Raw genomic sequence first — 12,389 nt, 5'->3', positions numbered from 1 at the left:
TGATCAGAACAGAAAGGTAGAATAAGGAAAGAGCAAGACGGTGGTTAATGTGACGATTAAAGAAATGGGAGGATCGGGAGAAGAGCTGGTGCCAAGTAGAGTGGAGACAGTCAGTTGGAAAAATGAGTCCCAGGAGAGGAGAGGGTGGCTGACGCTCAACAAAGGGGCTGAGGGTTGCTTCTACTGAGCTGCCTGTGAGCAGGAGCGACCCACCATTCCTGGAAGACTGCTGTGTAAATTTGAGGAGTGGCAGTGGGAGGTGAGGAAGCAAGGTTTTATGCGGAGCCTCGCAGACGCCGAAGGACTGGCAACGAGGACCTAAGCCCTATTAAAGGGCTGACTGAGCCTGTTGGGAGATGGCGAGCACAAAAATCCCGTTTACTGTGTTCTGTATAATCTATCTATCTATCTATCTATCTATCTATCTATCTATCTATCTATCTATCTATCTATCTATCTATCTGCATTTTCCTTTCACACACCATTTTATTGCAATCACCAATTTTTGTATATAAATTTGAGCAAGATTACCAGTTAGAGGAGGTCTGCGATCACAAAAATCCCCTTTTTTGTGCTCTGTATAATCCAAATATCTATTAATCCTATAGTGCCATCCATATCTATCACTGTTTGCTCATGCTGAGGTGACCTGTATGGGTGAGCTGAGGGGATATCATTTAGAGAGAGAAACTGTGGCTCGCTATAGTTTTAATTCTTTGAGGGCTGAATATTTTTTCCAGTTTTCTGAAAACCACACAAAGCAACGGTTTCACACATAAATCAACATAAAACGTCTCTTGTTCCATGCTGTGGCTGCTGGTCGGCGCCCGTTCGGCATCTCTGATGCGGGGGCAGCTCGATGACCAGCAGAAATACGTTACTGTCTTGGTGCAGCAACAGAGTCACAGTTTGACGCAATCTGGTTTGTACCTATTGTCATCGTAAGAGGCGATCCTCCCAGGTGAACATTGGTGTAGGAGCATTAGCTACACAGACATGTTCAGCACCACGATCAGCTGATGCTGGTTCCTCACTTTCGTTTTTGATCTCCAGATCACTTACATCAAAATCCGACATCTCATAATGCGACTCAGCGATATGATACACAAAACGTCGTCCACAGAGTATTTTGCTTTGCGCATTCGCTTTGGTCTTTCACGAGATGTCGATGCCAATTGAAGGGTTGTTTGCTCTTCGCTACTCAGGCACGCACAGGAAATCTCAGTCAAATCAACTAAGCTAACTTTTAAGAGAGTCAAACTAAAACATAATGGTGAGTTTTGTCACAGTTTACATCTGATTACCGTCCTCTACCCCTGAATGTCGACAAAAGTTGACATCCGCCCTGAAACAGTTAAGCATTGGATTCTGCCCATGGAATTTAACGTAGTTTGAATGGATTATTTATTGATGACTTTTCACCTTTACAGAGCACTGATTTTATTTGATTATTTACTGAGAATGTATTTTTGCACTGCACTTTGGAACACGGGCTGCACGGTGGCGCAGTGGGTAGCGCTGCTGCCTCGCAGTTAGGAGACCTGGGTTCACTTCCCGTGTTCTCCTCTTTCCTTCGGGCACTCCTGTTTCCTCCAAAAAGTCAATGCAGGTTAGGTGCATTGACGATTCTAAATTGTCCCTAGTGTGTGCTTGGGGGGTGTGTGTGCCCTGCAGTGGGCTGGCACCCTGCCCGGGGTTTGTTTCCTGCCTTGTGCCCTGTGTTAGCTGGGATTGGCTCCAGCAGACCCCCGTGACCCTGTAGTTAGGATATAGCAGGTTGGATAATAGATGGATGGACTTTGGAACACTGTTTTTTTTTTACTTTTAATAAAAGCACTGACACTGAATGTATGTGTCCTCATTTGCCCTGCTCATCTGTGTCTATGACTTTCGATGATTATGGGTCAAAAAGGAAGCAGCCAGGTAGTGTGGAGCTAACTGTCCCATGGCCACAATGGAATATAGTGCTAGTCTTCAAGGACTGCAGAGCTTTAAAAAAGCTGTGATGAAAACAGACCATTCAACCCAACAAGATCCTCAGATCTTTTTCACAGAGATTGTCCAAAATAAATTTTAAAGGACCATAAAGTTCTGCTCCCCACCAGACTACTTGGTAATTTATTCCATGTGCATATACTACTTTGAGTGAAGAAAAACTTTGTGACATTTCTGTGAAATCTACTCTTAAGAAGTTTCCAACCGTGTCTCCATTTTCTCAGTTCAGAATTGATTTTTAAGTAGCAGTCTTGATCCACTGTACTAACTCCTTTCATTATTTTTAACACTTCAGTTATGTCACCTCTTTATCTCCGTTTGCTTAAACTGAAAATTTTCATCTTCTTTGGTCTTAGCTAATATCTTTCTTGGATATTGGCCTAGTCACTCTTGTCTGGATGTTCTCTATTGCTGACATCATACATTCTATTAGCCTTCTTAATGGCTTCTGTATACTGTACAGTCTAGATGTTGTGGAAACTGGGGCTTTACAGCTCCCCAAACCCAGACACAGACAGGCACAAGAGGCAAAACTCAAAGCACACAGGATTTTTATTTTCTTTTTCCTTGTGGGAAACACCTTCCACCGTTTCCCACAAGCCAAACATTGTTCCTAAGCACAGCAGAACACAATTCTTTTTCTTCTATTTCTTTCTGCACAACACATAACTCTTTTACTTCTATTTCTTTCGTCTCCCGACACTGACTCATGGAGTAGTGTCTGCTGGCCTCTTTTATAAAGCACCCAGAAGTGCTCCAGGTGCTCGTTGATGTTCTGGCAGCACTTCCGGTTGAGGCTGGCCGAGAAGGGCTCATCAGCTGCTGCAGCACCTCCTGGCGGCCACCACGCTTCCCAACATGGCTGTATCCAACTCCAATTCCCATGGAGCCCTGCGGTAGTCTGAGGAACTGCTGCAACCCAGGCGGTCTGCCACCTAGTGCTCTGGAGGAGGTAACGTTCTAGCCACGCTTCCTCCCCTGGTCCTTCCAGCGTGGAGGTGTCCTCGGCCATCTACCACAATGTAGATAAGTGAAGAGCCCACTTTGACTCCAAGGTCCTTCTCATAAGGTTTACAGGCCTCCCATTTTTACTTCCTATGTGTAATACTTTACATTTACTGACATTAAATTTAAACTGCCACGAATCTGTCTGAGCCTGTGTGTCCATCTATGACAATTCAGCTGATTGTAGACCATGAACCCGTCCACCTACTTTTGGTTAACTCTGCAAATGTAACCAGCTTATTGAATATATTGTTTTTCAGATAATTTATCTAAACAGTACAAACATTTCTTAATGTTTCTTTCCATTCCACATGTTCTTCAGGAGAGGTCATCCACCTGAAACTAAGCCTTTTTGGGCCCAGCCAGTACTTGGATGGGAGGTCATTTAGGAAAATCTTGGTTTGGTGCTGCAAGAGGTGTTGGTGAGGCCTGCTGGGGGCTCTTACCCTGTGGTCTGAATGTGGATCTCAATGACCCAGTGCAGTCACAGGGACAATGTGCTGTAAAAAAATGGCGCCGTCCCTCAGATGAGATGTAAGACCAAGGTCCTGAAGCTCTGTAGTCATTAAAGATCCTTGGACATTCGTCGTAAAGAGTTTGATATATCCTATTGTCCAGCACAGCATAGTCATTCTGGCCCCCTAATCATCCCCTGTCTCTAACTGGCTATCTCACTCTTTTCACTGCCTAACAGCTAATGTGTGCTGACTGTATTGGTGCACATATGGCTGCCATTGCATCATACAGGTAGGTGGTGCACAGTGGTGCTGGCTGAAATGGCTCTAAAAGCACTGTAAAAATGTAAAAAATTATTATTATTCCTGTAGTTAGGATGTAGCGGGTTGGATACTGGATGGATGGATTATTATTATATAAATATAAAAAATTATTACTATTATTTTGAGAAATAGACCAAGTAATGATAGACCATCTTTAGGTGCAAGCAAGTGTAACAAAAGGCACTATATAGGCACCTGACCCGACACAGAGACACGTAAAACAATACACAAACTTTTATTTTTCTTCACCCGTGGGCACACGTCTTCCCCATGACCCAAAGGCAATACACAGTCCACAAGCACTATTCCACCACACAGCAACAACCTTTCCTTTAACCACCACTCCTCTCCTCCACAAGCGTAGTCCTCCTCCTCCCAACCCTGGCTCCTTGAGTGGTGGTGGCTGGCCCTTTTTATAACCCACCCGGAAGTGTTCCAGGTGCTTGACCACCTGGTCCTAATTGCACCTCCAGGTGGGGCTGAAGATTCGTCCAGCCAGGCTGCTGAGTCCATGCAGCTCCCCCTAGCGGCCATCTGAGCCCCCAACCAGGCTGTGGAGGACTCCATCTCCCATGGAGCCTAGCGGGTGGTTAGGGAATCACCAGGGAGGCTGCCACCAAGCGTCCCGGGGGAGGTATTGGACTGCCCATGGTGGCTCCCCCGGAACATAAGCAGCAGGGGCGTCCCTGCCGGGCATGGGACCCAGCTGTCTTTCACACCAGACATAGGTTTAAACGCTAACAAACATGAATAAACCAGACATCAAAGTGAAAAAAATCAAAGTTGAAAGTCAAGATGAAAGCAATAATAAAACAAAAAGCATAACACTGGCTAATATTCCTTTCCCTAATTAGTCTACGTAGTGTAGATCTTGTATGGACACTGATAAATATGCGGTATTATTTTATGCAAGTAAGTCATTATTGTCACATGTAGACAATACAGTGAAATTCTTACTTGCAATCAGCATGCAAGATGTTATTAGATTAAATTACTGTAGATGAAACATTGTTAATCCAATGGGGGAATTCAAATGGATACAGCAGAAGAAACATAAAAATCAAAGACAAAGACTCACAAGACAAATCATAGAGCCAATTAATTGATAAATAAATAAACAAATATAAACTTAACCAGTACATTGGGTGGAAGCATTGAGTTGCCTGATAGCAGTGGGCAGAGAAGACCCCCAGAGGTGCTTCTTAGCACTACGTGGTGGAATGAGCCTGTGGCTAAAAGTGCACCTTCTGGAGAGGATGGAAAGGATTTTTCATGATGGCTTTCAATTTTGCCACCATCTTTCAGTGTGTCCAGGGTTCTCCCTGTGATGGAGCCGGCTTTCCAAATAAGCATTGTGCATCTTCTGAGATCAAGTTGTTTCCCCAGGAGACCACAACGTAGAACACCACACTGGCTACTACGGACAGGTAGAACACTTCCAGAGGCCTGCTGTACATGTCAAAAGCCCAGAGTCTCCTTAGGAAGTCCAGTCTGCTCTGGCCCTTCTTGTCCAGCACCACTATGTGGTCAGGCCAGTCCAGTTTGTTGTTTATGTGAACCCCCAGGTACTTGTAAGCTCCACACCACTTCTATGTCCTCCCCCTGAATGTTGACTGCTCTCAGAGGCTTCTTGGACCGCTGGAAGTCCACCTCCAGTGCTGTTGTCTTGCAGATGTTGAGCTGTTATTTCTGCAAACAGTCCACCATAACTATAAACTTATCTCTATTATTTAGGCAGCCTATGATGGACAAGTCATATGAAATGACAATGTGATAATGTCACCTCTGTTTGACCTGCAACATCTGTCATTGTTATTAATAATATGGCTTCCTTCAGGAAATTAAGTATAAAAAGGCAATGTCCACAAGGAACAGTCACGATTCAGTGACAATGCAGGATATTAAGAAAACATGTAAAATAATTATTAAGCAATAATAAGTATAAAGGATTTAATATAGACAGCATCCACACCCATACTAGTGACAGCTAGAATAAGTGAATTAGGAACATGAATAATCAGAATCACTAGCTAAAAGTAAACGTTATTTGTCAATCTTTTGCCTGCAGTTTCCTTGAAATATTTAAATTCCGGCTAACACACACAACCTGCTGCCAGCTTCAGAATCTGTTGGTTGAATTGTCAGCCAGAGTTCCTTCACTCCACTGAGTTTGCTTTTTTTTTTTTTTTCCATTGTCCTGTAGGCAGAGGTGGGGAATGGCGGAGAAAGCACATTACCTATTCATTCTTATAATCACTCTGTGGGACCTCCAACAGATCTCTTGTCCTTGAGGCCTTTGGAAGGATCACTAGCAAATAAATTGTATCCAGACAAAACATAAACTTTAATGTATTCAGATCACTGCTAGGCTTAACAAAATATCTCTGCGGGCAAGCGGAAGGATTAATGTGATTTACTTTCACTCCAGGAAGGAAACAATGACACTAGCTTATCACTTATAAAATATATGTAATGTGAAACTTTCTGATTTTAGCAGTTGGATTGAAAATGTTTACTCTAATGTATGGTCTGTAATATTTTCCTCCTTCTATGTCTGCCTTACGCTTGGAAGGGGCTTTAATCAAAATGAACTAGATAAGAAAAGAATTTCTGTATGCCATATATATCATATCATATATATATATATATATATATATATATATATATATATATATATATATATATATATATATATATACACACACAGTATATATATATACATACATACAGTATATGCCATATATATACTGCTCAAAAAATTGAAATGAACCCTTTTTAATGAGAGTATAGAATCAAATCAATAAAACTTCTGGACTATTGATCTGGTCAGTTAAATAGGAGAGGGGGTTGTTAATCAGTTTCAGCTGCTTTGGTACACTAGAGGGGCAACAATGAGATGTCCCCCAAAACAGGAATGAATGGTTTAACAGGTGGAGGCCACTGACATTTTTCCCTCCTCATCTGTTATTTCACTCGTTTTGCATTTGGCTGCGCTCAGTGTCACTACTGGTAGCATGAGGTGATACCTGGACCCTACAGAGCTGGAACAGGTAGTCCAACTTCTCCAGAACGGCAGGCACAGCAATAAATGCTGTGAGGTTTGCTGTGTCTCCCAGCACAGTCTCAAGGGCATGGAGTAGATTTGAGGAGACAGGCAGTCACTCTAGGAGAGCTGGACATGGCCCCTCTAATGGCACTTTTCCACTGCATAGTACGGCACGACACGGTTCAGTTCAGCTCACTTTTGGGGGGTTTTCCACTGGGAACAGTACCTGGTACCTGGTCCTTTTTTTAGTACCACCTCAGCCGAGGTTCCAAGCGCGCTGAACCGTTACCAAAACGTGACGTGTAAACTCTGCTGGTCACTGATTGGCCGGAGAAAATCGTCATTACTGCGTCACTGAACTTGCGACACGAGACACAACAGACCCGCTAGATTTTTAGCACAGCCAGCAAAGGTTTGGACGCACCTTTAACCAAAAATGGCTGTTTCGTGGTCTATTGAGGAAGTACAGACGTTCCTCGTTGGTAGCCGAGGAGCAGATCCAGCGAGAGCTGGATGGGGCGACGCGGAATGAAAAAGTTTTTCAGGAGGTCGCCGCAACTATAACGACACGTGAATAATCCCGCCCACTCTAAAGCGGTACTAAACTGCAGTCGAAACGCAAACCGAGCCGAACTGAGCCGAACCAAGGTGAGCTGTACTGAACCTTGCTGTGACGTAATATGCAGTGGAAAAGCGCCAATAGAAGGTCCTTAACTCATTAGCAGGGCCCACTGGTTTCTCCTCCTTTGGGCAAGGAGGAACACGATGAGCACTGCCATGAGTCCTACACAATGACATCCAGCAGGGCCACTGGTGTGAATGTCTCTGACCAAACAATCAGAAACTGACTTCATGAGGGTGGCCTGAGGGCCTGACGTCCTCCAGTGAGCCCTGTGCTCACTGCCCACCCGGCACCGTGGAGCTTGATTGGCATTTGCCACAGAATACCAGAATTGGCAGGTCCACCACTAGTGCCCTTTGATTTTCACAGATGAGAGCAGGTTCATTCTGAGCACATGTGACAGACGTGAAAGGGTGTGGAGAAGCCATGGAGAACATTATGCTGCCTGTAACGTCATTCATCATGACCAGTTTGGTGGTGGGTCAGTGATGGTCTGGGGAGGCATATGCATGGAGGGACGCACAGACCTCTACAAGCTAGACAATGGCACTTTGAATGCCATTAGGTATCAGGATGAAATCCTTGGACCCATTGTCAGACCCTATGCTGGTGCAGTGGTTCCTGGGTTCCTCCTGGTGCATGACAATGCCCGGCCTCATGTGGCAAGAGTATGCAGGCAGTTCCTGGAGGATGAAGGAATTGATACAATTGACTAGCCCCCACGCTCACTCGCCTGACCTCAATCCAATAGAACACCTTTGGGTGAGACATTATGTTTCAGTTCATCCGATGCTGTCAGGTTGCATCTCAGACTGTCCAGATCTGGGAGGAGATCCCCCAAGACACCATCAATTGTCTCATTAGGAGCATACATACAAGCACATGGGGCCCATACAAACTACTGAGTACGATTTGGAGTTAGTTACTGCAATGAAATTTCGGCAAAATGGACAAGTCTGCTGCCTCATTTTTTCCCTTTGATTTTCGGGGTGTCTTTAGCCCTCTGTAGGTTGATCATTTTCATTTCCATCAAACAATGTGGTATCCTTTCAATCCTAACATATTACCTAATCCATATCAGTAGAGATATCCAGTATGATTTTTTTCCCATTGAGATCTGATGTGTTTTCAAATTTTTTTGAGCAGTTTATATTTTTTTTTCTTTTTTGCCAGGCATTTCAAACATTGCAAATTTGCTTATGTAATCATTGCTATGGTAAAGTATCAATTTCTATGAATAAATTAAATAATAAAGCATACTTTTGACTAAACATTGACCTATTTCTTGATTAATACATTGAACAGCATCAATGTGAACTAGCAAAATATCCTACTCTTAATTCTTCACTTACTTTATAATAATAATTCTTTAAATTTATATAGTGCTCTTCTCTCTGCTCAAACTGTTTTAGCGAATGGGGAGTCACTTCAACCACCACTAAAGTGTAGCACCCACCTGGATGATGTGACGGCAGCCATTTTTGCGCCAGTACGCTCATCTAATAGGGGGTGAAGTGGTGAGAGAGATAGCCAATTAGAGACAGAGGATGATTAGGGGGCCAGAATGACCAAGCTGTGGTGGGCAATTAAGACAGGACATCGGAATACACCCCTACTCTTTACAAAGGATGCCCAGGGATCTTTTACGACCACAGAGAGACAGGACCTTGGCTTGATATCTTACCCTAACGATGGCACCATTTTTACAGCACAGTATCCCCATCACTGTACTGGGGCATTGAGACCCACATTGAGACTATTTAGGGTAAGTGCCCCCTGCTGACCATACCAACATCTACTCCAGCAGCAACCCAAATTTTCCAAGATGGGATTCTATTCAAGTACTGGCCAGAACATGCTTAGCTTCAGGTGGATGTCCTCTCCTGTAGTGCATGTGGCATGGCTGCTTATGTCAAACACAGCTTGTAAGCTTCGTATTCTGTAAAAACTGATTAACATTTTCCATCTTAATTGTAAAATCAATTTTTTAACAGAAGGCTATCCACAGTAATAAAAGTAGTATCTGTCTGTAAGTTACAATCCAGGAATTAATCAAACGATAAAACTATGCAGTCATTGGGGACTTCCTACTCTTTCTCATATACAGTACTCCCTTATAGTTCAGTGTGTCTTCCTCAGTTCTCTCCCCAGGGCCTCATAAAAGTCTTGCGTTCAGAAGAGATGTCAGCCGCCGTAGTTACCACTTCCGACCATTGTTCCAGCTGCCTCCGTTGGCATCTGCCAAAACGCTCTAAGCCGTCTGTCCCTCCATCTTCCACTGTGCTCTCCTAGCATCTTTTGGTTTCCCTAGTAGGGCACCACCACCATACTAAGAGGTTAGGAGCACACACTGATACAGCACATTGCCGCACCCACCACACAACAAACCAACTCAGTATCCAGACTAGGACCAGAGTGCAGCCATGCAACGGGTGATACCTCAGCACCACACTGGTTCAGATGTAGTGGAACAGTGTGAGGTTTTTTTTTATGGTGGCTGGAGTGCCAATTCTGCCACCAACCCCCAGGTTTTTCCCTGCAGGTTTGAGGGCCTACATGCAGAAATGGATGCAGATTAGCGTCATACCCAGGACAGAGCAATTGCAGGTTAAGGGCCATGCTCAAGGGCCTAACAGAGCATAGGCCCTTTTGGCATTTTACGGGATTCAAACCGGCAACCTTCTAATTGCCAGTGCAGATCCATAGCCTCAGAGCCACCACTCCACCCCATCATACCAAACTCCTCTATAATTACTCAGTAGGGGACGATCTGCCCCTGGAGCTCTCATTGCTTGCTCCTACAGGAGGCCACCAACTGCTCTGCCTTTTCTTTCTCACAATGACTCAGACGCCTGATGCGTCTCTCTCACTTTACAGTTCTCTTCTTTTTCCTTCTGTTGTCCCCTGTTTCCAGCTCAGGCTTCTTTTACCACGTTCAACGGATTCACGGGTGCTGGCACTGATTACAACTTCCAGAGTACTAATGAGGCAATTAACTGAACTGCGTGTGCTTGCTCGTGAATGCCCGGTCAGCTGATCACCCCAATTCATACTCTGGAGCCGCTCCGCCACAATACCACACACACCTACACCTGACATCAGCCTAAGCGCATATTCATGTATTTAAAATGGCACAATCACCACAGAGCTTGCCACACCATAGCTCGGAGAACTCGCCCCATCTAGGTGACTGATCCTGCCCTCTTCATTCCGGGAAGCCCCGCCTCATCCAAATAAAGGCAGCCATTCCTAAAAGGAAGCATCACAGTCTTCAAGCAAGCCTACTACAGGCTGAAAGTTCAGAGGCTACAGATTCTGTCACTTGTTTTGTTGCCATCGACCACCCATTTATTTTGTCACTAAGGCCCTTATGTTTTGTTTGTTTCTTCGTAATTAAATGCGGTGGCTGGGTTGGCACCCCGACTTTTTTTTTTTTGGACTTTGTCAGTCCTCGCACTCGACGCAACTAACAAAACAAAGAAACTCTCCTGGAAATTTCAAACTGATGCTGTTCTTGAGGTGAAAATGTTAAAGACAGAGATAGCAATACCTTAAAAACATGCATGAATAAAAAAAAATGCACATACTCCCATTCACAGTCAAGGGGGCCATCGATTTAAAATGAAAAACATCTGAGTAACCATAAACCGCTTCAGTGGTTGTCTTTGTGTGGCATTTCTATTAGCCATACTGTATTTGTTATTATCGTATAGCTTTTTCATGCAAATGAGGCTAATAAGAATAAATTGAATTGATTGATTGATTAATTGACTGTAGGCACACATTTATTTGTGATCTTGTTTTGTAATGTATGAATTGTTGTGAAAAATACTCTGCAACAGTGTCTGCTGTGAAAGGCACTGTGAGAAACAAATAAAACTCATACAGACTGATCGGGTGATAATATGTGTATTTGCATTTTAAAACCTCCTGCACATCATAATTATATAAAAATATTTAAAATGTGGATGGCTTTGCATTGTTATGTCTTTTCTTTTTATATTGATTAATTGGAAAATATTTCTGTCTTTTTGCATAATTAGCATATTTTTTGTCTATGTATAATATCATATAAATACCATATGTGATAGTGTTTGACAGCACTGGGGAAATTAGCACAATAACAGCGTTTCCCTGTGACATGCAGAAATGTTTCACTAACCCTGCAGCATTTGGCTTCTTTTCTCTGTTCTGACTAGAAGCAGATTTTCCATAAAAAGAGAACAATGAACTGTTCTGCTTGGCTGCTCATCCTAATTGCTTTTCTCATGATGGGACATTGTCTACCAAAATCAAGTAATGCAAAGCAAATGAAAACAGCCAAATCATTGGAGCGGCATGTACTACATCGCAGAGTGCGACGGGGCTGGATATGGAACCAATTCTTTATCCCAGAGGAGAGCACAAAAATGCAGTACGTTGGCCAGGTACTGTACAACTAAATAAATGAGTGCTAGAGAAGCTATATAAGGCTTTACACAGGTAAACCAAAAATGGGATACAACCCTTCAGGTGGTTGTGTGTATAAAAAAAGAGAAGAATGAAAAAATGGACAATCAGTTTTGGTTTTAGTATGTTTAATTGATTTTTTTCCCCATTGGTTCTGTTGATGCATGAAGAGTTTATTCCATCCTTCAAGCTATCCGTTTTTTGCAACTGGCTTCCAATACAGCATGGGTTAGCGTTAGGGATAAGTGTTGATCCAGAGTCCATCTTGGATACACAAGGACCATGCCTGAGAACAGAGTCCATCCATCACAAGGCATATTTAAAGAGTACATGCATCTTATCAAGAATGATAAAGGAATCAGCTAATTTACTGTGAGGAAGAATAAACCACTTAATTAAGTTTCCTCGATTTGTGATCAAATGAGTCCACAATTTGCAAAAAATACATAGGCTTAAAAACCTTGATAGTTTTCATAATCTCAAAATTGTATCT

General features: G+C 43.3%; 1 protein-coding gene across 1 annotated transcript in view; it reads left to right on the top strand.

The window, feature by feature from the left end:
- LOC120530070 (cadherin-7-like) overlaps window positions 1–12,389 on the top strand; it is a 139,839-nt gene that overhangs the window by 25,362 nt on the left and 102,088 nt on the right. Inside the window, exon 3 of the mRNA XM_039754217.1 lies at window positions 11,650–11,874. Coding sequence (XP_039610151.1) covers window positions 11,674–11,874 — 201 coding nt within the window. The 5' untranslated portion in view covers window positions 11,650–11,673. The remainder of the gene's footprint in view (window positions 1–11,649; window positions 11,875–12,389) is intronic.

This window comes from Polypterus senegalus, chromosome 5 (genome assembly GCF_016835505.1).
Source record: "Polypterus senegalus isolate Bchr_013 chromosome 5, ASM1683550v1, whole genome shotgun sequence".
Lineage (NCBI taxonomy): Eukaryota > Metazoa > Chordata > Cladistia > Polypteriformes > Polypteridae > Polypterus > Polypterus senegalus.
The sequence above is the reverse complement of the archived record's forward strand: the minus strand, read 5'-3'. Positions and strand labels throughout refer to the sequence as shown.